General features: G+C 33.5%; 1 protein-coding gene across 3 annotated transcripts; it reads right to left on the reverse strand.

Annotated features, from left to right (window-relative positions):
• Window positions 1-774: 774 nt before the first annotated feature.
• On the reverse strand, window positions 775-25,791 carry LOC129793994 (serine/threonine-protein phosphatase 6 regulatory subunit 3-B). Of its 3 annotated transcripts, XM_055834550.1 has the most exons (10): window positions 25,346-25,771; window positions 24,905-25,130; window positions 22,840-23,580; window positions 22,045-22,308; window positions 20,238-20,415; window positions 12,772-13,142; window positions 11,035-11,646; window positions 10,780-10,971; window positions 9,097-9,237; window positions 775-9,038 (listed from the first exon to the last, which is right to left on the reverse strand). In XM_055834550.1, exons 2-9 carry the CDS (start codon window positions 25,042-25,044, stop codon window positions 9,111-9,113), a joined length of 2,625 nt encoding a protein of 874 aa, XP_055690525.1. In that variant the 5' UTR covers window positions 25,045-25,130; window positions 25,346-25,771; the 3' UTR covers window positions 775-9,038; window positions 9,097-9,110. The 3 variants fall into 3 exon arrangements, with proteins under 3 accessions (XP_055690525.1, XP_055690526.1, XP_055690524.1); XM_055834551.1 differs by having other exon boundaries at window positions 775-9,237; window positions 24,905-25,133; window positions 25,346-25,791; XM_055834549.1 differs by having other exon boundaries at window positions 775-9,237; window positions 25,346-25,781.
• Between the last annotated feature and the right edge of the window lie 1,771 nt (window positions 25,792-27,562).

The following is a 27,562-nucleotide window of genomic DNA, read 5'->3' on the forward strand; positions in this document are numbered from 1 at the left end:
GGTGCTCCGGGAGCCTCGGGGAGCTCCTCCCTGCGGAATTAAGGGCCCGCGGAAATTTTGACGGTTGGATTACAAATTTGAAAATTGTGACGGTTGGGGATTTTACACGCACTTTTTTTTCTGGAAATGCATTTTCGCGAACTTTTCAAACCAATGATGCCATTCGACGGGGCGTCGCTTCCTGATTGCAAAAATCAATTGAGATTGTTGAATAAACTAAACTAAACAAACAGTCAAGGGCGTTAACCGGGCTGAACAATACTTAACCCTTGCGTGTCCAACAGAAACATAAAAACATTGAAAAATACGCTCTTTTTTTCATGCCCACAGATTAAAAATAATTAAATTCATTTAAAAAAAAAACGAGAAAATAAAAAATCTTTTAATTTTTGATCGATTGTTGATGGATTCTCTTGTTTCGTTGTGTTTCTATACATTATCTGTAGAAACTTGTCTGGTTTCTTGTGTTTTGCGGAACTTATTAGCGGGGTTTTCATGTTAAGTTTTTTTTCTTTGGTTTTAAGAATTTATAAAAAAGTATTTCAGATTTTTTAAATTTTGAGAATTTTGAATTAAGTTAACTAGATTATTTCCTTTTTTTCTCGTGTTTCGCTGCACCTTTTCAGAATTTTTAATTACCTGTTTACCTGAATTTTCATTAAATGTTTGTTGTTCCCCAAAAATTTTCTCCTTCGCCTGCAAAATCTTCCAATCCTTGTTACCACAATAAAAAAGTTTCTTTGATAACAAAAAATAAAAATAAAACAACAAGAGTTATTTTAGGGATATTTATTCTAGCTCTTAAAGTAGTTCACACATTTACAAATTATATAATAGCGGAAAACTTCAATCTCTTTGAATTCATTTTAAAGGCAACAACTAAAAAGTTCTCTCAAAGGTATTTCTTTATGGCAGGAACCGTCTTTGATTTTATGAGAAAAACACAAAACAAAAAAATTACACAATATATTTATATATGTATGTATATAGTGAAAATCACCCACTCCATCATCTCTACCTCCTCAAAAAACTAAATATATTGTTGTAAAGTTAAAAGAAGAAGAAATAAAAAACATCCTACTTTTTTTTAAAGCTCTAGGAAGATTAAATAAGTGGTTTTCTTCAGTCCCAAAGAAAGTTTCTCTGTAATTCTTTCTAGTCGTTTTTTTTTTTTCAAAAGTGTATTTTTTTTGTTTAATTTTCTATGTACGTGTGTTGCGTGTTTTTTTTTTCAACAGAATTCCTTAATAAAGAATCATTTTTTTTCCTGTATGATGATCCTCATTATAGTACGATAAGTTTTCAAATTATCCTAAAATTATAGTATAATAGATATTCATAAGTATTGGTAATGCTGTTGCTGTACCGCCATCTTGTTTTTTTCTAACTAAACTTTCTCGTCTCCTTTTGTCTCTCAATAGAAAATCATTTCACATTTAATTTTCCATTTTAATGACTTTTTAGGGGGATTATTTGGAATACTATCCGGACTTTTTTTTTTAATTTTAGTAAATTATTATTTTTTTTTTTTTTATTTAAAAAAAATCTTCTGCAGTTTCTTCTCAGACGACTTTAGTTTATTCTTCAATCTTTCTGTTCTTTGATCTTATTCTTTTAGTACCTACAATCTCCGCGATCTTTTTGCAGTTTGATTTATGATTTCTCTTAAGTTTCTTCCGTGACCTTTTTGTGATTTCTTTTGCGATCTTTGAGCCGTTTTTCACGATCTACTCTTTTTTCTGATTATTTTTCTAGATCTTATACTGAATAATCAATCGCGATCTTTGTGCAGGGCTTTTCTGCTTTACTTCTGCAGTTTATTCTCTGATCTTTTTGAAGTTTATTCTTCAATATTTCTGCTGTTCTCTGATCTTTCTTTGAATCCTATTAATACATCCAAGGCGATCTTTAAGCAGTTCTTTGGCGATCTTTTAACAGTTTTTGTGATCTTCTGTGTTCTTTGCAGTTTTCCTTCTTTTATTTCGAGATCTTACTGAATGATCTTCCGCGATCTTTATGGAGTTATTTTCTGCGTTAATTTTTTGATCTTTTTCCTTTAATTTCTTTCGCGATCTTCCTGCAGATTCTTTCATGATTTAGCTTTAATTCGCAATTCCTTTACCGAAAATTTCTTAACTAGATGGTTTAGAAAAATGGCCTGTAGTATCCCCAGATTTATCAGCCATCTCAATGGAAATTTCAATATGAGAATAATTTTCCATTTCACCACAGAAAATATCAATCATTGTAGTCAAAATACAAAAAAAAACAAACATAATAAATAAAGACTTTTCCTTTGGTCACATTTTGTCCATGTCTCATCTCAGTATTATTGTTTTAACCAATGTTTTTGCATTATTTTCTTAATAAGATGTTTCTGTACTTATTGTTTATGAAAAGACTTTTCTTTAACGTAAATTAATTGCAAAAGTTTGCACATTTAACTTTCGTTGTTTTCTTACAAATTGCTATATTCTTCTTTTCTTTTTAACTAGAAATTCTCTCCTATTGTTCACTCACATTTCAGCCGAGAAAAATATTTTTTTCATGAATTTCAAAATTAATTTTTTTTTCATTTATTTTTTGAGAAAATCATTTTGAAAATATTTTTTTTAGACTAAGAAATTCTTTTTGATGTCGAAGCAGGAAGATGAGCACCGGGAATTGAAATTCATTGTTATAATAATTCTCATTTTTTTGTCACTTCAATTTTCTTTTAACTATTCCATTTTTTTGTATCTTTCAGTGAATTTTTTTTGTCTTTCATTTTATACATAACAGCGACGAATAAGTTAGTCACATTATCTTTCTTATTTACTTTTTTTTTATTCAAAGTAATATTTTTTGTTAAGCTATCACGTCATCAAAACACATACTAAATTTGAATATTTCTCCCATTTTTTCTTTCTTTCTTTATAAATCTTTTCTTGTTTTTCATTTCTACTAAAAAGATATTATTTTCCTTAATACATTTTATTACATTCTGCTGTATTTCTACACATAGTTTTTTTTGCCTTCCAAATCTTTCAGAAAAAAATGCTCTCAGGCTTCAAAATCTATTTCATTTTTAATTAATTTTTAACTGTTTCTTTAAATTAACATTTTTGCAAACTAAAAAAAAATATTTCAAACTTAAGAATCACTCAATTTAAAAAAAATCGTGAAATGAAATTATTTTACAGCCGCGATTCTGTTTTTATTTTTATTATTTATTTATTTTCAACAAAAATTTAGGGTCTGTCCCTCTTACAATATTTGTTGTGAAAGAGAAATGCTTTCCCAAAAAAAAATCTTTTTGAAATTGTACTTTCAAAATAATTTTAAGAAATGTTTTTTTAAATTATAATTTTCTAATTTTTGAAACTGCACGATATTTCTGATTATTTTTTTTTAATTATCCTGCAAAATTTATTTATTTATTTAAAAGAAAACCTTTGAAGAAAAAAATTACCAAAATAAATCTACTTCATTAGTGTTTGAATTGTTTTTTTCTCTTTACTTTAATTAATTTATTTATGTGTTTTTTTCTTGTAAAATGTTCATATGTAATTAAGATTTGAGATATGCGTTTTAGTGTTGTTTCTATGATATCACCTTAAGTAATGATATACAAGATTTTCTTACACGTGTTATAGGAGAATGACGTAGGATTAGGAGTTTTCTTGTATTTTTTTCTTAATGCATTTTCAGAGTCTCATAAAAGCCACAAAATCGACATTTTTTAAAAATTCATTTAAAAAAAAATGCCGAAAGAAATTAATGATATTTTATGGATTTACTTTTAGTCATTTTTTTTATGTTCCTTAAAATACTTCACTCTATAGAATAAGAATTACTTTTTAAGACACATACAAATTCTAAGCTTTTATATTTCCATTATTTCACTTTTTTTTTTAATTCATCTTCACCTAATTCTTCGTAGCGATAAAATCATTTTGTTGATTTTACGTCCTTTTGCTTTCTTTTCATTCAAAATTAAAATGAAAATTTACACATTGTAAATTTTCTTTGAAAAGAAAAAGGAAAAATGCTTTTTTTTATGCTTCTTCGAACATTTTTGTTCTCAAGTTTCTTTGTTGTTTTTTTTTCCTTATGTACTCGTCCCTTTTTTTTTAACTATACATTGAAATAATTATCATATATACGTAAGTTTGCAATACGGGTAATCATCGCTATTTACCTCCACTTATTTATTTTCTTAATTTAAAAAGAAAAAATCGAAAACAAACCCTTTTCTTTACTTTTTTTTTGGTTATATTTATAGGCACAGTTTATATTTCTTAATTTTTTTCATCATCATTTTTTAAAACTCTTAATAAAAAATGGTTTATAAATTTCCTTTAATTATTTTTAATGCTTGAAATCACATTATTGCACCATGTTTTTCTAAAAATTTGTCACTTCTTTTCATCAAATACAATTAAATTTAAAGTTTTCTGGTTTACATTCCTTGCTTTTTTTCTTTTGCTTTCCATAAAATTTTTTTCACTGAAAATTCTCAAAAAAAAATTATATAGGATTCAACTAAAATTACATTCTTACTATTTCCTTAGTAGTTAAAGGTATAGGTATAACAGAAAATTAATGTCTTTTTAACTTAAATGATTTTTATTTCACTGTAATTAGATACTTTTAGCCTTTTCTTTACATGCAGTAACATTAAAGCGACTACACTCAGGAAAATTTTGCGCTTGGATAAATTCTACTATGGAAAATAGTAGATTTTAATATTTCTCTAATTTGAGCAATATCTATTTATTTTTAGGGTTTTTTTTAACATGGAAGTCGTTTATGTTAAAATAATTCGATAATTTTGTGTTTTTATTTAAATTTTACTGAGACATGATTTGAAGTCTAATTAGGAGATTGATTGGTTTTGAAGGAACGATTTGACAGTAGATATTTAGAGAAATTGAGATTACTAAAGTATTTTAATGGCTGTTGCATTAGAATTAGATTTTTTTTGATAAATTGTGCAATCCAAACATTAGATTTTTTTTCTTTTTTTTAACGTGTGACATTTCTCTTCTAACGTTTAAATTTGAAGCATCTTTTCTAACATTCCTCATTTCCAATTTTTACCATTTTTCTTTCTAATGATTAACATTTTCTTTCAAAACGATTTAAAAATCGAATTTTTAACAAAGTTTTTAGTTTTGAAGGAATTTTAGTCTTTTTTATCCGTTTAAGTCTTTTATTCTTCTTTAAGCTACTCGGTGGTGTTGCAATAGGTGGCGTTGAAGCAATTAGTGCACTTTGTAGTAAAATATATTCAAAATGAATTTATCTCGTGGAAATTAACTCAAAAGAACATTTTTTATAAGTTTAATTTATTCAAATTGAATTTGAAAATCTTTTATTAAGGAAAAATTGCGGAAAAAAATTGCAAATTTAAGCAGCTAAACAGCCCAAAAACTCCACAGATTTTTAAGTTTTTCAAAATCTAATTTTCCAGCAGAATCATCCTGCGCAGCTCTCAATTTCCTCAAGTGCAGTAACAAACAAAAATAGTAATAAAGAGAACCTAGGCTATGATTTAACTTGTGACGCATCCCTTTGCATTTACTTTCCTTCCCCCCACACTAATCATGCGGGGTACATATTGTGAAGAAACATAAAATGAAAAATTAAAAATGATCATTCAATGATGATTTGAGGTAGTTTCTTTTCTCAGACACAAATGACTCAAGGAAATTATCCATAATAAAAAAAGAAAGATTTGAGTCAACTTAGGAGTGAAAAAAAAAGAGAAAATATATCAACAAGAACCCTCTTTAGTTGGGGCTTTCTTCTATTGCTTCTTGAGATCGTCAACATGGCAATTTCCCAGAGTGTTTGTGTCTCATGGTCTATTTGAGAAGAGGAAAAAATAATAAAACTTAGGCTGACACACAAAAATCTCACATTCAAGCTTTTTAATATTTTTTTTTTAAAAATCTTTTTTAAACACCAGACTTGTTTTTTTTTCTTCTTTATTTAAACTAAATAGTGTCAATAAATGTTAGTATTTTCTCCCTCGTAGTATTTTTTTTGTGCAAAATGTCATTTTCATTTTTTTTTATTTCTCTGCTTTTGCCCTAATTTTTCAGCATTATGTTTTCTTTTTAAGTATGATTAACTGGTCCATTTTCATGTTACTTTTTTTTACTTTTTATTTTGAGTGTAATGCCATTTGATAAAGAAACAAAAATACTTTAAATAAAGTTAATTAAGCAAATCCCAATAAACGCATTTTCGCACAAATCTCAAAATTCTTTTGAAAAAAAATCATTTTAATTTTGCTGAACTTTTAGGATTCACCACCACAAGAGTTTACGTAAGATGAGGGCGTTGCTTGTCAATTTTTATAGCAATTTTTGCGCCTCAACTAAAGCACTTGTGATGCTGAATTTTGAAAAGTTAAATATTTAATATAGAAATTGTAAGAGCCAAAATCCTAAAACCTGCCCCTCAGTGCTATAAAATTGACAAACAGCGCCCTTGTCCTCCGAAAACGCTTTTAGTGGTGAATTCTTAAAGCTTAGCATTTTATAGGTGTTGCTATAAAGTACTGACGTTCCGTAATTGAGCACCACAGAAGTTTATGGAAAGTGAGGGCGCTGTTTGTCAATTTTTATAGCAATTGGCGCCTCAACTAAAACGCTTGTGGTGAATTTTGAAAGTTTAGTTTTAATAACAATATAACCTAAAATCTCATTGCTATAAAATTGACAAATAGCGTCCTCGTCTTCCGCAAATGCTTTTAGTGTCGAATTCCTGAAGCTTAGCATTTAATAGGTGTTGCTGTAAAGTACAGAAGCTTCGTAATTCGCCACTATATGGGTTTATGGAGAAGGAGGGCGCTGTTTGTCAATTTTATAGCAAATGGTGTGGTTTTATTTTATATATCTCAGCAACCTTATTTTTTTTATAGTTAAAAGTGCTACAAAATAATGAACGTTTACGAAAAGCTTCAGTCCCAATAGCTAAACACGGGTCTTTAAAAAAAAAGACACCATCACAAGCGTTTATGGCTTATCAGGGCGCTGTTTGTCAATTTTATAGCAATTGGGGCCCAAACTAACTATCTTGTCCCATAATTATGAAAGCAAGATTCCTATAAATTTTCTTGTTTTCAAGGTTTTTGAGCACACAAAAAATATATTTCTGCTGCAAACTGAGGTCTTACCAAACATTTTTTTCTTTAATAAAAAAAAATCTCCAGAAACTTGCAGCGTAATTTCGTGTTAATTGGGATTTGCATCTTATCTAGTTTTGTTTTTTAAAAGTTTCTTTTTTTTTTAACTAAACTTCATTAGATAAATTTTGTACGCACGATTAATGTCAATTTAAAATTTCAGTTTTCTTCATTTTATAGGTAATAATGATCTATCCCATGTCTTATTTATGCATTTAATTTCTACTCTAATAGTGTGAACTGCATCAGCATTTTTTTTTTATTATTAAGGGGAATAGTGAAGTTTTTTTTTTTTTAATATTTTCATATTTTATTTAATGTCACTGATTATTTTCTTGTATTTTTTATATGGTGGGTGGAATTTATTTATATAAATTTGTCACTGATTTTGAGCAATAAATCACACAAAATTTATTATTTTAAACCATTTTTTTTCTTCTCCAAACGCGGTCCATTTTTTTGAAAGTTTTTTTTCAGTGTAATGCTTTTAATCAACATTAACATGGATTTTTTTTGTCCATTTCCGCGTGATTTATACTTTTTCATATTTTTTTTCTTCTTGTTTAAATACATACATTTACAATTAATTAGAAATATATAGAAAAAGCAAATAACTACAAAAATATTAATTTAGGTATATTTTATAATGCACTTTTATCATTCGCTTTTAAGTCCTCAGAGCAATGTGGTTTTCTTTTTTTTTTTTTAGTATTTTTGAGTATGTTGGTGTTAATATTTTTTTCTTACCCTCATCTTAAAATTATTTGAATTTTTCTCAAGACTTTCCTGCTTTTTTTTCTTTTCCTATTTTTCAGCATAATGTGATGTTGAAAACTAACACGAAGAAGTTTGCTAACCATAGATTTATTTTTTTTTTTGGTATATTTTCCCAGTGTTTTTTTTTTATTCAAAAAACTTTGTTTTCTCTTTTTTTTAATAATCCTATTTTTAAAATTGGGCGGAATTATCTCTTCATTTTTTTTCTTTAATTTATTCATTTGAAAAGAATTAACTAAATCACGGAAAAATAATTGAAAAATTATTTAAAAAACAATCTATTGTATTTTTTTCAAAGTTTTGTTTTTACTTATAAATATTTTCATTTTTTTTCTCAATTGATTCTTTTCAAATTATTACTCCCTCCCCGGAAGACTTTTTAAATCTAATTTTACCAATTTTTCAGATTTTCTTTCAAAAATCTTTTTTTAAATGCTCATTGACATGAGTTAGTTTTTTTTCTTTTCAAATTGTCTCATCAATGTTTTCTTTTTTTTTAATTTTATTTCTTTAAATTTATTTAATGTGACTGAGTCGATGGGCCCTATTACCTGCCTTAGGTAATCCCTATGAAAGTTTTTTTTTCAACTAGTATCCAATCACACCTCCACTATTTTACATGCTTAAGAAATATTTTTATTTATCTAAATTTAATACAATTTTTGTATTCTCCTTTTTCTTTTTTTTCCGTAATTGTCATCTTTACCTTATTTTTTTTTGATAGATTTTTTATTCTTTAACAAAATGGTTACCGTGTGAATGATATGATTGTGGCAAATAAGTCCAATTTCCTTTTTTTTTTCTATCGTTTAAACGTTACCATTTTCATGGAGGAAAATACATTTTCATGTAGAATGGGAGTTTCTGAAGCCCAAAAATTTATTTTCAATTCAACGAGGAAAAAAAATCACTGCTAAAGCGTGCTTTTTTGTCTCTCCCAGAAAAACAAAATTAAAATATAATAACATTCAATAAAATAATAATTATTTATATTCGTTTTTTTTGCTGCTCAAATTGAGAATTTCTTGCTCTTTCTTTTTTTTTCTATCGGGTGGGAGTTATGTGTGTATTGTGATTTTTTATGCTATTTTGGAAAGAATTTTTCAATAAAAATAATATTTTTTTTGCTGCTCAATACATACATATTTCTGCCTCCTTAAGCCGGCCCATTTTCCACAAACGACGTGGCATTATTTTCATCAACAGCCGTTGCCACAATTGCCGTCTTGTTGGAAGTTGGTTGACTTTTGCAGTCATTGATTTCATTGTTGTTACAATTTTTGCTATTAAAAGGAGAGAGAGAGAGAGGGAAAAAAACGGAAAAGCTTCGTAAATAAAAGTATTTTCCTTTAATGTCACCATCAATCAAATTCAATCAACAATTGAACGATTTATGTGAATGATTATTTCTTGATAAATTACTCCAAAGCTGGCAATTTAGTAAATTAAGGAAATATGTTTGTGGGGAATGGAGGAGAATTATAAGAATCAACAACAATAAAAAAAGATTCTTTCATGAAAGCTGAATTTTCTTTATAATTAAAGCAAAACAGGATAATTGATTCAAAATTAATTTAGTAATTTATTTTCTTAATAAATTCAAAGAATAAATTTTCAAGTAAACACTACCCTCAAAAGTTTTACTGTTAGAAAAGAATAAATAGAGCTAAAAAATGAAAGCTAGAAAAGAAATATCAAAGACTTGGCTTAAAATTAGTACATTTGAAGTTGAATTTAGTACTTTTAGACTTTAATTAAGTTGCCTTTAAAGCTTTTTCTCCTCAATCTGAACCTTTTTAGGACTAAGAACGGATTTTTTTTTATTCAGATTAAATGCAGTTGTTCATAGGCTAAAATTTAGTACTTTAAACATAAGTTTAGTACTTTTTAGGCTGGAATTTAATTGGTAGAAATGTTAACGGTAGAAGTTTGAATTTGAATTTAGCACAAAGTAGGCCTGGGCGAAAATAGGCGAAAGTAGCCATTTTGTGATGAAATAAGTCAGAGGAAAACACGTGTTGAAATTATTGCGAGGAAAATAAAGAATTATCAGAGTAAAAATAGCCGTAAGTTGTTAATTTCAAATGTAATCAAAGTATGAATTCTTATAGATTGTATTTTGTAGGTAGGATATAGCGGAAGAGGACAAATACCCGCTGAAAAGGAGTATAGAAAATCGCCCAGGTAAAAAATGAGGTTAAGTAGAAACAGGAAGGGAAATTCATTTTATATATTTTGTTGAACAGGAATTAAAGAGAAAATAGAATACGTCCGGAAAGGTGGAAAAAAGGGAGTTCGAAGAAGCTCAGTCGAGAAAAATGTAAGAAGACATTTGTTAGGATAGTTTAGATATAATTTTAAGCCCTTTGTAAAATTCTTTTATAAATCTTCAACCACCGCCGAAACATCCCACCTACATTGTCTGAAATATATAGATCATTAGCCCATACAGTCCACATAGTCATTGCCGTCAGCAACATTAATACTTTTTAGCTAGATTTTAGTACTTTTTTGTTAGCTTGAATTTAATAATTTTTAGGCGAATGAAAATTGTACTCCAAGAAAGATCGACGAAGATTTCTCCAAGAAAGTAAACAATGACGTCAGTATTGTGTTTCTTGCTGAATGCTGATGCATGAAACATTCGCGCTAATGTTTCATTGATGATTTTTAACAAGTCATTTCCATTTTTTATTCATTAAAAGTATCTTAAAAATTTTTTTTTTGGAATAATTTTACATCCAAAGGAAACTTTTTGAGGGTAATGTAATGCAAAAAAAACAGAAGAATATTGATTTCAAAAAATAAAGAAAAGAAAAACTTACAGTTCCACGTCGATGGAATCACTTGGTCCATTGCTAGGAAGTATCTCATCGGCACTATTTTCATTGCTCTTTGGCTCCTCCGCGGAATTGCCAATTTCCCCATCATTGGTACTTTCTGTTGCGGCATTCAATGGCACGTCAGTAGCTTCTTCAGAAGTGTGAGAGTTGTCTCCATTTTTGGCATTTTCATCGCTAAAAAAAAGAAGAATTTAGGAAAGGAGAGTTTCAGGAAAGGAGGAAGAGATTTAAATTTACCAGGTTTTGTCCTCTGTGATTGTGCTATCAGTCTGAATTGGCATTTTGTTGCCCTCCTCAACCGATGGGATATTTTCTACTACACTACCAACGTCTTCTTCCTTCTCCTCCTTCTCTTCATCTGCCTCATCTTCTTTTTTATCCGTGACGGTACCCGATGTTTCGGCCTCTCCTCCATCATTCACTTCAACATCCTTCTGATTGTCTTCGAGTGGTGCCACCTCCTTGTCACCACCATCATCATCATCATCATCATCTGTGGGACTGGGAAACGCGTCAACACCATTCCCGGAGCCGGTAATGTGACTAAAGTGCGTATCGAAGTCAGCAAAATTGTCAGAGGAGAAATTTGCCCATCCGGAATCGCAAACCTTCACATCGTCTGCAATTGGTGTTGCTTCGGAATCCCATGGATTGGTGAATGTTAATGCACTTGCATCCTTTGCATCGTCATCTTTGGCCCACGCTGACTCGAAATCCTCACTATCACACGCCAAAATCTCATCATCTGGCCACACTTTGAGATTATTGAGAATACTCGAGCTTAGGTCACTTGATATGTAAGCCGAGAAGATGTTTTCAATTGCATTGGGCATTTCATCTATTGCAGAGCTACAGAAAAATCAAATGTTTCAATGCAAAATTTACGCTTAAACGAAGAAAAAATAATTAATGGTGCTATTCACAAATTTCATGTAAAAATGTACTGATAAGCTGACCAAGCTTACGAGAGCTGTGTTTCTTTCAATGTACCAATTTTATGCGAGCAAACTATAACGCAAATTCATTTAAATACGCGCAGAGTCGGGAAAAGTTGAAAAGTCATCCCCCAAGAAATCTTTGAAACGCCATATCTCGGGAACGGCTCCATAGATTTTCGATTTTGAGCTATCGTTGGAAAGGTCTTAACCTCAACTATAATATATTAAAATATGAAGTAAATCAAAAATGGTATTTTCGAAATATTCGAGTTAGAATTTTCGAAAATGTTGATTTTGACTTTAGCGCCTCTCGCGGTCATTTCTCGAAGTTGAATTGTTTTAGACATTTGTAGAGTTTCACGAAACCTTTCATTTGCGCTTGAGTTGATCAAAATCGGACTTGTAGAACTCGAGATATGACATGTCAAAGTTGGAACTCAATATTTTCAAAATGGCGACATAATTTTTTAAATGTTTTTTTTATAAATAGATGTTATAGTAAGCTATAATATATCAAAAAATGAAGTAAATCGATAATGGCGTTTTCGAGATATTCATCGAAAACTCATCGAAAACTCCTCGAAAATTTTGTTTTTGATTTTTGACCCCCTAGCGGTCACTTTTGAAATTTCGGATATTCTTGTGAGTTGTAGGGTTTGTTGAGAGCTTTCATTTGAGCCCGAGTTTATCAAAATCGCTCAACCCGTTTTCGAGTTATGGTCGATTTTCGAAGAAAAATTGTGGCGGCCATATTGGCTAAACGGCTTGACCGATCTTCGAAAATGAGGTATCGTTGGAAAGCTCTTGATGGCCCCTACAACATATCAAAATTTCAGACCTCTAGCTATAATAGAGGCTGAGATATAGGCAAAACAAAATTTTGAGGTTATTCAAAATTTCATCAGAGAAAGACGAAAGATAGGGAAATGTTCATTAGTGGAAGTGAGAGAGAATGAAAAGAAAAATGTCATGATAATTTTTTTTTACATGAGATTCGTGAATAGCACCATAATTAATTATTTTAAGGAAAACTCACTGCATGGTGTCTCCAAAGTCGTTAAACGTATTTGATGCCTCGTTGTAGAAGTCTTTGGGTCCCACGTTGTTATTAGCCTGAAATGGATTGTGATCGGCAAGGAAGCGCTTCTGCATGTTAATCTCCTCAGTCAATTCGCCATCATCCACGGCAGTTATCTTCCGCCACAGCACCAACTCATCCTCCTCAAGTGTCGAATCGATTAAGGCACGAAGTTCCTCAGACATTGTGTAGCTTGAAACCAGTGAGTCGAGTATCTGAATCAGATGACCCATATACCCCAGACGACGTCCCTGATTCGTCTCCCGCTCACTCTCATTGTACATCCAGCAATCCAGCAACTTTGACACTACTTTGCAATCAACCACCACCTAAAATTCCCAAAACCCGAATAAATTAATTCCCCACGCAGTCACAGAAATTTTACACTTGGAATTTCAATTAGGGTGATGACTTTCTCATTAAATTCCCTCAATTTTCCCTCGGAATGTTTCTCAACTACTATACATAGAACTTCTTGTGCAAAATATTTCGAGTATTTTGCATGGTTTTCCACTTTTGGAATGTTTCGTTTTTGGAAAATTCTTCAGTAAAACGAAGGGCTTTTGAGGCTTTAATTGAAGAATTAGTTAGAGATTAGTTTTATGTTCTTCTTCTTTTCCTTGAAAGTTAAAATGTTGAGAAGTTCTCTGTGTTTCGCATTGAATCACAAAAGAAAACAGAATTTTAAGTTAATTTTGAAGCATTTAGAACTTTTTGTAACTACGTTTCTTCATTTCTTGTGAAAAAAATACCCAAAATGAAGCAATATGTGCCAGTCGGGTTATTTGCCCTAATTTTATTACCTGACATTTTCTACGGTATAAATTGAGATGACTAAGCTTACGCTTACATCACGTACCATTAGACTCCCTTCCATGCATTTTCAGAAAATTCTTCTCTTTTTTTTACGCTGTAGAATATTGCGAGGTAATTTAATTGTAACAAATAACCCGGCTGGCAAATTCTGTATTGTTTTGATTAAAGTTTTTTCCACATCTATATTTAAAATCCGAAGAATGGAAAGAAAATATTAAATTTCGCGAAATGTATAAAATATTGGAACTCGAGACCCGATTTTGTGGAACATGAAAAACTAAAAGAAAATTCTCAGAACGTAAAAAAATTGAATTTTAAATAATAAAAAAAAAAATAGGAAAATAATACCGAAAAATATTGAAAAAAAAAAACAAATTCAGAACTTTTCTCATTCAGAACGTCTTCTTTGACCCCTTATGCGTGAATTTGATGCATTTGCAACATGGAAAAACAATAACATTCATAAATAATTGAAAAAATAAAATGTTTCATGTTTGGGTCAGCGTATGACCCAAAAAACGTTAAAGGGTTAAAAGGATTTTAGAAGAAACTAAAAATACTATCAGATACTTGATAATGTAGGCTAACAAATAATTATTAAAAATACGGGCTGGGACTTTCGCCCTTTTTCATGCTGGAGAGGAACACAGTCTGCGGTGACGTGTGTTCGCTCTCGCAGCAACAGCCCAACTGATCTTTCTCAATTGAGCTGCAGTCCTCAGCACCGTTAGGGGAGAGAGAGGAATTTAGGGAGAGGAGAGGGTTACATTTGACCGTCGAGAGGGCTCTCTTCTCGAATTGGTCAATGCGCTCCTACATTCGGCCATTCTGATCTTGTTGCCGTCCCTTGGCAACTCACAGTGAATAGTAGGAACCCGAGCTAGGAGCTTAGCTCAACTAACCCGTTCCTTTAAACCCATAACACCGCGAGTACCAAGGTCCGTTGAACTCAATCAGAACTAGGCGCGAATACCATTAAAATTCCGCAATTTTATGAGCGCTCAGTTCTACTTCCAGAACTGAAAGACAGAACACATCTGTCAGTGGTAGATTCGGTTCTACCCTAGCATCTCTGTGCTACGAAAGACAGAACACGTCTGTCTGTGGTAGATTCGGTTCTACCCTAGCATCCCTATGATACTTTACACACAGCAGCTTTAACCTATGAGGCCCTAAACCTTCATTGGTGAACCACTATGTGTAAATGATCACTTCGGATTGGATGCTTTACTTGGCATGTCACCCATGCCATCGGTGGCTCGTTTCCACCACAACATCCCTGTGATATTCTTCCACGCACACCAGCTCAACTCATGAGGCCCTAAACCTACAAGAGTCAACTCATGTGCGTAGAAAAACACACTGGATGGCTCTTAACTTCTATTCGGACCGTTCCCATGGAGTCAAGACATATGCGATCTTTCTCGCATACGAAACTTGACATCCATGAGAGCTGCCCTACCTCCACACTTTCTTGTGACTTATTGGGCTTAGTGGAGGTTATTGACCCCTTCAACACACATTTGTCACAGTACATTCCCATTTTCACACTTCACACTTGGGGTTTTCACCTGAATGGGAATGACTCTTTTTTGTACCCCTTTATACCTGGCCAGGATTTTCTCTTATATTCTACTTATTCACAGTTATCTTAACTGACTACTACCCTACCTATGGTAGTTAAATTTGGAATATTACGAATAAATGGAACTGACTCACCCGATTCCGCTAACGATGATCTGCGATGCTTTCGTACATTCCTGCTTAAGAAGATCTCACACTACATTCCCGCTGTCAGGTGATCTTCAATGCACAACTCGGCATAAGCCCATCACCCATTTTCTTTTGCAACTCCTCATTCGGTATATCTCGTTTACCGTTCTTTATACTTATTCCAGTCTTCCTGTAGTCATAGGTTAGCCTTTTCGGGTACATTTAGCAGCGGATGTAGCTGCAGGAAGCGTATGGAATAATCCGCAACCTCCACACATGCTGCAGGTCATAACTGAGGATTACACACTCATTCTTGGGCTTCTTGAGGATTTTCCGCTAATTCGTCTCATTTAGACTCAATTTTATGCTGCTCACCGTCACCTGCATGAACTCAATCCCCCGCCACCTTCTTCTGAACCTTCTGCTTGAGAATCCTAAGCATCACCATTGAAGCCTCACTATCATCGTGCTTTTATCAGAGATGTCGTTCCATCACTGGTTGCTTCGGAGTTTCCTTTGGCTACATTGAGACCCTTCTCGAGATTTATGCACATCTCTGTGCATAATAATTCACACGCAATCTCAGATGATTCTCCGGTGTTGCATCCACGGCTCCCTGGGGTCCGGAAATAGTTAAACCCTTCTCATTGTTCTCAATCAATTGCTTATAGCATTCACGCTCCTTGGCCAACAGGAGCATTCTCTTCTGCAAACGCTGACCAATTCCCTGACCGTTCTTCACGGAATTCTAAAGATCCGCATTAATCTTCACCAAATTAATTAATTCTGTGTACACAAATCGTGATTATGTACCTCCAGACTCTTCCTCACTGTGTTACTCTTATATCTCTCACTCACAAGAATCACATCCTTGTGGAGGATTTCCTCAATTTTCTACCATAGATTCTGTGTGCAGTGATCCACTGCAATTGCTTTCCACTGATTTAGCTCCTTTTCAAGTTCCGTCATTGGATTTTCAAATCAATCGCATCAACGTTATTCTCCTCACTCTTCTCAAGGCGACTCTTGAGATTGATGATTTGCTCCTCAAGCAACAATTTATTCCCCACGGTATCGTAGAGACTCTTCCCCTCTGTCAGGAGGTGCTCAACCTCCTTCTCAAGATCCACTTGCTTTGAACGTCGTGCCATCGCTGATGTGGACACATCTTTCCATTCCCCATAGCCAGAGATCTCAAATTCAATTTCCTTTATTCTCCTCCTCGAGAAACGCTTCAAGTTCCTCATTCACGCTTCAATTTCTGCTGTAGTGTATCATTGAGGGCCAATAGCCGGATATTCTCCTCCTCCACACCCGTCATTGATTGCACAACCTCATTTAATTGTCGTTGGAGATCACTCACGTCATTATGGTAGTCACTACTCGCTGTCCGGAAGTTCTCCTCCACCGTTATTAGCCTCCTCTGTAGCGAATGAACAATCTCCTCGTGCTCTATTCTCTCATACTTCGTCTCATTTCTGCACTGTACGAGATCTTCCTTGGCAATTGCTTCCCTCTACCGCAAATCCGCCAAGTGCTTCTCAACTTCAAGGCATTTTCGTTTAAAATACCCCACTTGATCCTTAAGCCCATCAATCTTGGACGTGTAATCCTTCTCCATGTTCTTCCGGATGAGATGCTGGTGCTCCACTTCACCCTAAAGTTGTGTTATATTCGCCTTTGCCACCATCAGATCCGCGTTCATCATCATCATCATCAGACTCGATGGGGCCGATGCCACGGAGTTGTTAGCACTACCAGCACTCGAATTGGGAGACTCATCGAGACGTCTCTTCTCACAATTCTTCTCCGAGAGGGAATCTCTCAATGGGATTTTCCTCTTTACCGGATATTTCTCCTCGAAGGAATCATCGAGGCATTTATAACTCAACTTTTTGGGCACAGAAATTGTTGGAGTGTCCATCAGGAGCTGATCAAAAACCTTATCGATGTTTGTGTGACCTCTTCCATTGCTTTCAAGCACTTCTCACGTGCCCCCAATTCGTCTATTATCCAAAGACACTCACTAATCCTTCACGGTATACTCGGGGTGGTGAAATAAGTGTTACAAGATGTACTTTTCGCTTTCCACAGAGCGATTCATCTTTCCGAACAGCTTTGAGAACAAGTCGCGCAATTGCTATCCGTTCCTGAAGTTCATCTTACGTGCGCGCATTTCAACACCTTCCACAGAATCGCTGTATTGCTTCCAGAGCGTTTGGAAGTGCACATCGCCCCGTAGCCACTACGCCCTTTGTCACCTTCACACGGGATGTCCGCCGTTTTCCTGAAAGATAAAACTAAAGCGGAGAGCAATCACTACTCGGAAGATTACATCACAACCATCACACATTAATTGACTCCCGGAAGGCACACAGGAGGCTTTAATTCACACTTTCAATCACACTGGGGCCCCACATTCGTTCATACATTCACACTTATACTTCTCTGCTTTGCTATGTTCCTCCCGAACAAAATTTGCATCAACCCGGCTCATTATTTGTATGCCGTTCTGGAACTGATGACCCTCAATGTCACGCTCACGCCACAGGAGACGTCGGGACCTACGATGTCATGCTGGATACTGCAAATGACGCTGCAAAGACCACGGGATACGTCGATCCTCTGTGAGGTATTCCTTGTCACGTTCCGTCGACTTCCGTACGCAACACCAATGTCACACAAATCGCTATGCAATCCCTCGATCCATCCTCACTGTTATGGCTATATTCTCCATAAGAGTCAGTTGTTCTGTTCCGAAGACTCACTAAAAACACCTCACAAGGCAGATTGGTCCCCGTTTCCATTGAAATCCACTTCCAGGCACATTTATGAGTGCTGAAACATCCTTCCGTATGTCTATGGGCACTCACTCTATTCCACACATTGTGACTGCCATCAACCTCATGCCACCCACCAACGAACATGACTCCATCCATGCTGTGCCGGAAACTCTTCCTTCCGCCGCAACGATGACCATCGAACACTTCATACGGAGCACACAATCCGAACACGCCCACAGACCGCCAATTTTCAATGGCATCCAGATCAGGAAGATGATTTCATTCAGGATATTCCATGAAATTCTTGGAATTTTGTGGCATCCATGTCGGAAATTTCCTAAATTTTCCTCTCCTCCACTGCTCAAATCTTGATGTGGCTTGGCCAGATTAATCCGCATGGCAACAGCCGCATCTTCCGGACTCTCACACTGAACAAAGGTCAAATCCCGGTGATTCCGAGATTCACATCCAATTGGCACCCGGACGTCAACCAAATCACCCGAAAGGCATAAGGGCATCATTCAGGAGCCTCTCAGCCACTTCCTCCGCCAATCCTCCCACATTCACCGTTGTTTTATTATTATTTTTTTTTTTTTTAATAAATTTTCCTCTCATCCGATTTTCTCCATTCTCATAAAGGCACCATTGGCTCTCAATGACGTCCTACGCTGCCCAATTCCCGGATGTGACACTCACAGCATCGTTTGGGAATCATTTCCGCATCCATGGGAACATTCAGCAATCTCCAGCGACACTCGTAGCAGGAAACAAGGGATCAATACCATTTTTGCAGCCACTGGAAGAACTGATCCTTCTGAATCCCCCTCAACGGGCTCGTGATTCATAAATAACACTAATTTCACTTATCACGACAAGTTACGTAACAATTACGCGGCACTTCATTTCCACGAGCGCGAAAATCTCATTTTTTTCGCACCACGTGCGCCGATTTCTTCACTTCGTGACCGCGGATTTATCCCACTTCTGAAATGTAGGCTAACAAATAATTATTAAAAATACGGGCTGGGACTTTCGCCCTTTTTCATGCTGGAGAGGAACACAGTCTGCGGTGACGTGTGTTCGCTCTCGCAGCAACAGCCCAACTGATCTTTCTCAATTGAGCTGCAGTCCTCAGCACCGTTAGGGGAGAGAGAGGAATTTAGGGAGAGGAGAGGGTTACATTTGACCGTCGAGAGGGCTCTCTTCTCGAATTGGTCAATGCGCTCCTACAATAATGTAATTAGGTCATAAGTAACCAATGGACCAGCCGGGTAATTCTTTACCGTATTTTAATTATTAAGAACATGTTGCGTAAAAATTATTTCCCAGAGTATTTTATCAGTTTTTTTTTCCTTCTTTTAATCTCACAATAAAATGATTCGTAAATTACAAGAATTGCTTCATTTATTTCTTGTTCAGGGAACCACATATTCCCTCATCATTGTTTGTTCTTTGTTAGAGAGAAAACAAGGAGGAAATACGAATTAATTTAGCAGTCAAAGCACTCCAATAAAAAGTGAATTTTTCATCAAGTTTTATGCAGTTTAGCAATAAAATAGCTTCATTCTTTACAACTCAATAAAATAAAAATAATTATTTGTGTCTTTCGGCATCAATAAAAATAAAACTTTCAATTTTAGTGTGACAATAAAATCTTTTCATTTGCCGCATTCCCACCACCCTTCCTTATGTTGGATGGATTTACTCTACTTTATGTACCAAAATGTGCTTTACTTTCAGCAACAACTGCACTGTGCTGCATAATTTCTTTCCTCATTTTGCTTCTTCTTCTTCTCTGCGCGTGATTATGGTGATTGTAGAGAATATTAAAGAATAGCTGAGAGTGATGTTTAGTTGAATTATTAAATAATAAATCTCAAAAATGTCCGATTTAGATTTAATGCACCATAAAATTCTCTTATTTTTCTAACTGTTTTTATTTATTTTTTGAATTTATTTTCCATTGAATGATTTATATGAGATGAACATTAGATGTGAATGTTCTCCATACAAAAGAGATGTACAAAAATCAATTCCTTTTGAGGGTTTTCTTTTATGTTGGGGAGCTACATAAATAAAAAAAAGAAATAAATAAATTTGCGGGATACTCACGTGTTTCTGTAAGGCAGACAAATTCAATACGGTCTTGTAATTTTCCGTCGAGACGCCCGTGTCAAAAGCGTTCAATGCGTAGCGTAGACACTTATTGACATGGTTGTGTAGAAAATTATTCCAACAGTATTGCTTAAAGAGGTTGAGCAATGTGTTAAAAAAATCTGTTGCACAAATTCTGAAAGATGAAAATGCAAGAAAAAAGATTTTTAGTTTGATTTCTATCCTATCTTTTTTTTTTTTAATTCTTTTTAGTTATTTTATTCAATTTAAAATTCTTTGGCAAAATGTAGTAAAGTGCGCTCATGAAATAGTGAGAAAGAGATGGAGTGTTCGATACAAGTTGAATGGAATAAGAAGTATGTACGATCAATGGTAATCATTAATTTAAAACACTGTTTGGCTTCGTTGCAGAATTATAACAAAGCAACATACTAGGCAACGAATTTCTTGTGATTATTTTCTTTAGAATAATTTCTTTTATTTCTTCTTATTATGTGTTTAAGTATTTTTTTTTAAATATAAAAATGTTAAATTTGTATTACTTGGGGCATGAATAAAGTTATTATTATTAATTAAGAGCAATTTTTTTTAAATACGCGCCAAAACTTAAAGTTTCACGAAACACAAAACATGTTTCATCTTATGAAACATTATGTTTCAACAAGGGGTGTTTATCTGGCGAATTTTTCGATATTTTTGACGAATAATGCGAAGATCCGAAGAGTTTCATTCAGATAAACACCCATTGCCCACCTCCAGTTCATTGGGAAAATAGAAAATGTTTGATTTTTCCCAGGGGGTGAGTAACTATTGCATTCATGATGCAGCTGTTTGCATTCATTCTTCCTTTCTTGCGTTCATCCATATACTATTTTTACGTTCACGTTTGCTTTCTTTCCAGATAAAGATCGCAAATATTGCGTACTTGGTTCCCTTTAAATCATGTTAAAAATTCACTGCATTAGGAATCTTTAAGATGTTTTCTGTGCATAACAAAATATCATGCATCCAAAAAATAATGTCATTCATCTAACAATTATTGTCATTCATTCAAAAATTAATGCGAGTCAATGTTTAACATTAAATTTTGGATGAATGACATTCATTTTTGGATGCATGTTATTGGTTTTTGATCGCAAATCTTGCGATTTCGACCATAGTAGACCATAGTTAATCACCCGAATCATCCGAATCATTGGTGAATAATCCGCAGATCAGAAGATTTTTATTCAGATAAACACCCCTTGTGTTTCGAAAATCATCACAGATCATTGCAAAAATGGGTCTTTAACTGGCAGTGGTTACCAATTTAGTCCTTTGCGTGTAATTTTGATTTTTACCTCAAATCAATCACACAAAAAAAGTTTTTTTTTGGATTTTCTTTCAGCACTCTTAAAGTAATTAAAAAATGATGATTTAAAGATTTTTTAAAAAATCATAAAAGTCCTCCAAACGTTTAATTAAAAATCAATGAAAATAAAAATAATGTTGCACAGTGTAAATAAACTCTTTGTTTTATTACGAAAACACCCAGAAATTGGAATTGTAAATAAAAAAAACTGAATGAATTTAATATATTATTATTTCTTTTTACTCTAAACAATGTATATTCCATTTCGTTCTCAATGACATTGAGGGAGGGAGCGCGAGGCGAATTGATAAGATGTTTTTCTTCTAATCACCCACCCCACCCGCCTGTCTCTGTTGCTTCTCTCGTTTAACGGCCTTTTAAAAACTTTAATTGCGCATTGAAATTTTGAAATGAAAAAGAAGAAATAAAATAATGATTGTTTGTTAAACTTACGCATTGATAATATCACTATCCTGTGTTTCTATTAATACTGTGAATAGACAGCATATTTGTAGTCTTGTATTTCCGAAAGCTGGCAGAATGGATACGTTCGCCTCTTGGAGCATCGGCGACATATCCGGTGGTTTAAGGAGAAGATCGTGAAACTTCCCTATGTGCCCCTTGAGCACCCCAAGAATCTTCCCCACAACAATTGAATGGTGCTCCTTCTCCTTGTTCACGAGATACTGAACGGCGGAATCGTCGGAAAGCTCATTTCTGCTCACACACATATGTGGGAGAAAGGAGGAAACGTTACAAAATCATTTAAGGGGGGTTTCTTGGGCAAATTGTTGGAATTGATATATTTTTAATGTTTTCATTTTTCTTGGGTTTTTTTCTTAAACTTAAACTCCCCTAAAACACAAAAGTAGGTTTTTCTCAGGGTCTACTGGATGGATTTTGATGGGGTAAAAAGCAAATGAAAGAGGAAGCATTAGCGTACAATGTACCGGAACAGATTTTTGAATTTCAACTCAGAAGCTGAGAAAAGACAATAAGAATATTTTTCTGCTTTTCTCAGCTTCTAAGTCGAAATTCAAAAATCTGTTCCGGTACATTCTCCACTAATGCTTCCTCTTTCATTTGCTTTTTATCCCATTAAAATCCATCCAGTAGATCCTGAGAAAAAACTACTTTTGTGTGTTTGAGGAAAATCACAAGATGGTGTCGCCGAGTTTAAGAAAAAACCCCAAGAAAAATAAAAACATTTAATTTCACCAACTCTCAACGTCAAGATGAGATACTCACGTCGCTAAATACTCAATTAAGGCAAGAATAATAGTAATGCCGGCAACAATGTTGCCGTCATTCTGATTCTCTCCATCGAGAATCGTCCGGAGGAGCAGCTCAGTGGTCTTCTCATCTTCGAGTGTCTCCAGCAGAAGGTCCACCTGATTGCCCTCCTCCTTCTCACTCTGACGCTTCCGTCGCCCCTCACGAATGTACTCCACGACGAATTGCGCAATATTCTCATGCTTCTCCCTATCCCCCACCATACCAAGTGCCCCAATGAGGCGTTCAATGAGTTTCTGCTGATTGAACCACTCAAGCAGACTCTGCCGCAACTCCGGGCCTTGCGTATTCATAATTATGTACAGCAGGAGATCCATAATGACCGGTGTACCCATGTGCTGGAGTATTGTACCGAGAAAATCCGTTCGGGATTTAATAAAGTCCAACACAGTGATGCAAACGTATTGATATGCAAACCAATCCTGATGCTGCTTCCGATCAATTAGCATCCCAAATGTTTTGCAGAAGAACGACATAAGGAGCGGATTGAGGGGTGGCTTCTGCTCCAAGAATGAGTAGAGCTTCTGCAGAATCACAGGATCCGCCACGAGACTCTGATTGAGGGACGGCATGTCACTCGTGAGAATCTCACATGCCAAATTGGAATGCTTAAAGCGTTCGCTCTCGGCAACATCTGTGGGCGGTTCTGTTGTGATTAGCGTCACGAGTTCCTCCAGAATGTCCGGACGATTGAGGCTGAAAAGTATTTTGTCAATTTTCATTCGTTTTTCTCTTTCCTTTTAGTGTATGTAGTTAGTTGGAAGTTAAAAGGTCTTCTCAAATTACCAAAATAGTTAACTAAACTTGAGAAAATACTTTTAAATATTTCGATAGACTTCCTATAGAAGCAATAAAAAAGAATTCTTTAAAACAAAACTCTTAAAAAAAATTCTTTAAGACTTTGCAACAGTTTTTTTTAATTGTTTGAAAATAAATTGCAAAAAAGAATCGATTCTGTTAAAAAATGTTTTTCTTTTACATATTGCAGAATTGGTTAATTATTATATGGATAATTATTAATTGATAAAAAATATAAAAAAAATAAAATAAATAAAATAAAAATATAATAATACCTAATAATTTTTAATTATTTTGGTTAATTATTTCAAATAACTTTAAATATCCTTTGATTTTTTTCTGATTTCTGACAAACGTTGTTTTCATAAAATTAATTTGCAACAAAATGATTAAAATTAATATTAAAAAAAATTAAATAAGGTTTTGAAACTATTTTTTTCCTATTTAAAAAAGATTAGATTTACTGCTTTTGATTTCTTTTTATTAGCTGCATTTTAAGAATTCAACAGTGAGTTTTATTAATTTGTTGTTAAATCAAGAAAAAAAAATACTTCAAATATTCCAAAATTTAAGAAAAAATTAAATTTTCCAGAATACAGAATCTTAGTTTTTGTTTTGTATTTTCTCAGTTAAAAAAAAAATCTTTAAGAAAGTTTTGAAACTAGCAGAGTTTAATTAATTTGTTGTTAAATTAAGACAATAAATTATTTGAAAGATTCCTTTTGGAAAAATTTAAAGTTTCCAGAATACAGAATCTTAGTTTTTGTTTTTCATTTTATTAGTTTTAAATAAAATCTTAAAGAAAGTTTTGAAACTAAATTTTCATTTTTTCCCATTTAGCGCAATAAAATAAAAGATGCGCTGAATGTAATTTTAATAGTAATTCAGGGTCAACCGGGTGGACCATAACCTCTAAAAAAAATTCTTTAGTTTTTACAAATTAGGTAGGACCTGAAGAAGATCCCATTCGAGTCGAAACGTCACACCAAATTCAGATTATTCATTTACTGATTTTTTTTAAACTTGTTGATTTTAAATTATTCTTTGTTCTTTAATCTGAAAAGGATCTTATAAGACAAAGAGATAGAAAAATATTTTCAACAAAACTGCGACAATCAGAAAATCAAAAAACTTTAATCACGAATCACGACCATGTTCAAGCTAATAATGCAAAGGAAGGGGCAAGAAGAAGAACAAGAAGAAGAAGAAGCCAGACACTCACAATTGGACCAATTTGGGGTTCTGTGTCCGACACTCCTGGAGAATGTCCTGATCTTCGAGGATCTCCAGCAATGTGAGATTCTTCCGGTTGAGCAGAGCCTCAAAATGCTGCGAGGGCGTGTAGGAGCCATCCCAATACATGGCTGAGGTGCTGGCTTTATTTCCACGGTGCGCGAAATATGTCCCCTCTTGGCTTCACGAATTGCTACTAAATGGTTGACACAGCACTGCTGAAACGAATTAGCGGAGGATTACTATTTCAAGAGGCGAAATGCGCGATTTTTCAGCTCATGCTGGGGCATGCACAAGGAGAGCATGACACATTTTTCGTGGTTGACTTCCTCCGCGGGTGCACGCGGTGAAAAGGGGGCACCACCACGACTTTTCTGCCCGTCACGCGACCCCGCAGTACACCCCCCTCGTACGTAGAACCCTCGCTCACCTTTTCTCCACAAAAAAAAGGATCACAGATACAACATTAACAGCGAATGCCTACTGCACTAAGAATAGAGTTTTTTTCAGGAGGAAAACAACGTGATTATCCTCGCGCACAAAAGATTTCTTTCTGTTGCTTCCTGGCCAACTCTGTCCGGAAGATGATGAAGGAAAAAAAAAACTGCACACAACTCGCGACGTTTTTCTTTCTCTTCCAACACTCGCGGCACCTTTTTCTTCTTTTCTAACTATAACTTCGCAAGGATTTACTACGCGGATAACACTAGATTGTATTTAAACCCGAGATTATTGAACTTTTCCTCACAGTTTTAACACACAGTTCATTGAAATTTGTTAAACTAGAGCGTAAACTAAAAAGAAATTTACAAAAACTCCATCATTTTTTTTTACTTCGTATTTTGTACGGAAAGTGACAGCAAAAGACCCAGCAAACCCTAGTGCTCAACATGGTCCCATATTGACCGTCAAAGTTTTCATCACATTAGGTGTGCAGGATGTTCCGCGGGCAATATTTGCGCGCGAAGTTCAAAATACAAGATTTTCCAAAAGTTTTTTTCGCGAGTTTTAGCAACTTTTTTGAGTTTTTCGGATTCTTCGTGTAAAATTAATTTTTTCATAGTTCAGGAAGTAAATTCCAAACAAATGGGGTCAGAATTGGTTAAAATAGGAGAAGTTTTAAATACAAAATTCCATTTCCAAGGCAAAAAAGTTTGTAATAGGTTTGTAAAAGTTTGTAGATTTCATGCATTTTAAACGAAACTTGGCAGTTGTAATCTTTGGTGTCTTTCACGTAAATTTTAATTAATTATAATTTGGAAAATTAATTAATATTCTCCTGAAATTTCTTAATTAAAATTTAGGAAAATATAACGTTTTCATTTCAAAAATTTAATTTGCCTTTCCTAAAAATTAGAAAGCAGCAAAATCAATTTAAAACGAAATACTTACGACCTCATCTACGTGCTCCATAAGCACATTTAGCGCATTTTCCCTTTGTTTCCTTCTTCCCCCCCCCCCTTTCCCAGGAAAAGAGAAATCCTTATTATGCAACTATTATATTTTTTATATCCCATACAATGGTACACGGTGACAATGAAGCCAAAACTTATTTTTTTCTTTCATTACTAAAAATTTTTTTTCAGCTCACAATATTTTTTCTCGTGTTTTCTTTTTTGGGAAAAAATAAACAAATCTACAAAAGGAAAATAAAGAAAAAAAATACAAAATAACGTTCAATTAAATGAAAAATTTTCACAAATCCAATATGATTTTTTACACGTACACATAGTTTTTTTCTCTTTAAAATGTAAATGCTGTTTAGCTAGATTTTTTTTCTTTATTTTTTTAAAGAATATTTTTGTTCTTCTCTCGAGTTTTTTTTTAATCTTTTGTACCTACACAATGTTACTCTTGTTTTTTTTTATCTTGAAAATTACATAATAAGAATAATTATAAGTAGAGAATAATTATGATGGGTAATTTTTTTTATGCAACATTTAAAACTAAATATCTCTTCGCATTAACAGGTTTAAAAATTATTATAAATTAAAATTGTACATTTTTTTCACTAATATGTTTTTTTCTTAATAAATGGGTGAGGTGGGGGGTTGGGGGATATTAAAAAGGAGTTTGAAAAATAAATTCTGGGATCACGGAGCAATTGGAAAGCATTTTGTGTCTATGCTCTCAAATGCATTTTATGATTTATTCTCAATCATTTCTTGTTTCGGTAAATAAATTAAAAAAAGAAAACGGTTCTTACAGTGATAAAAAATTATGTTGTGTAATTAATCTGTTTATGCAATATTTAGATTATTTATTTTTAATTTCCTTTTTTTTTACTTATTATGTCATTAATTAAGCTTCATTCATGCACTGAATCTATTTTTTCACTTGTTTTTCATTATACTCTTAAAAATTCTGATTAAATCTTCATGTAATTATTTTTTTTTCATTTTATTTTTCATTAGGATTAATTAAATAATGTGTATTTCCTCCCGGGTTTTTTCTGTGTGTGTGTTTGTGTATGTATAATATATGGGGGTGTGTGTGTATTTGCACGGATCATCTATGATTTATTTTAATTAAATGTAAATTCATTTTTTAATTTTAATCCTTTTATACTTTTTTTCTTGTTAAATAATATCAGTATATTTACAATCAAATATAAATACAAATTAAAAATACATCCGTTTATCATCAA

Source organism: Lutzomyia longipalpis, chromosome 3 (genome assembly GCF_024334085.1).
Source record: "Lutzomyia longipalpis isolate SR_M1_2022 chromosome 3, ASM2433408v1".
NCBI classification, from domain to species: domain Eukaryota; kingdom Metazoa; phylum Arthropoda; class Insecta; order Diptera; family Psychodidae; genus Lutzomyia; species Lutzomyia longipalpis.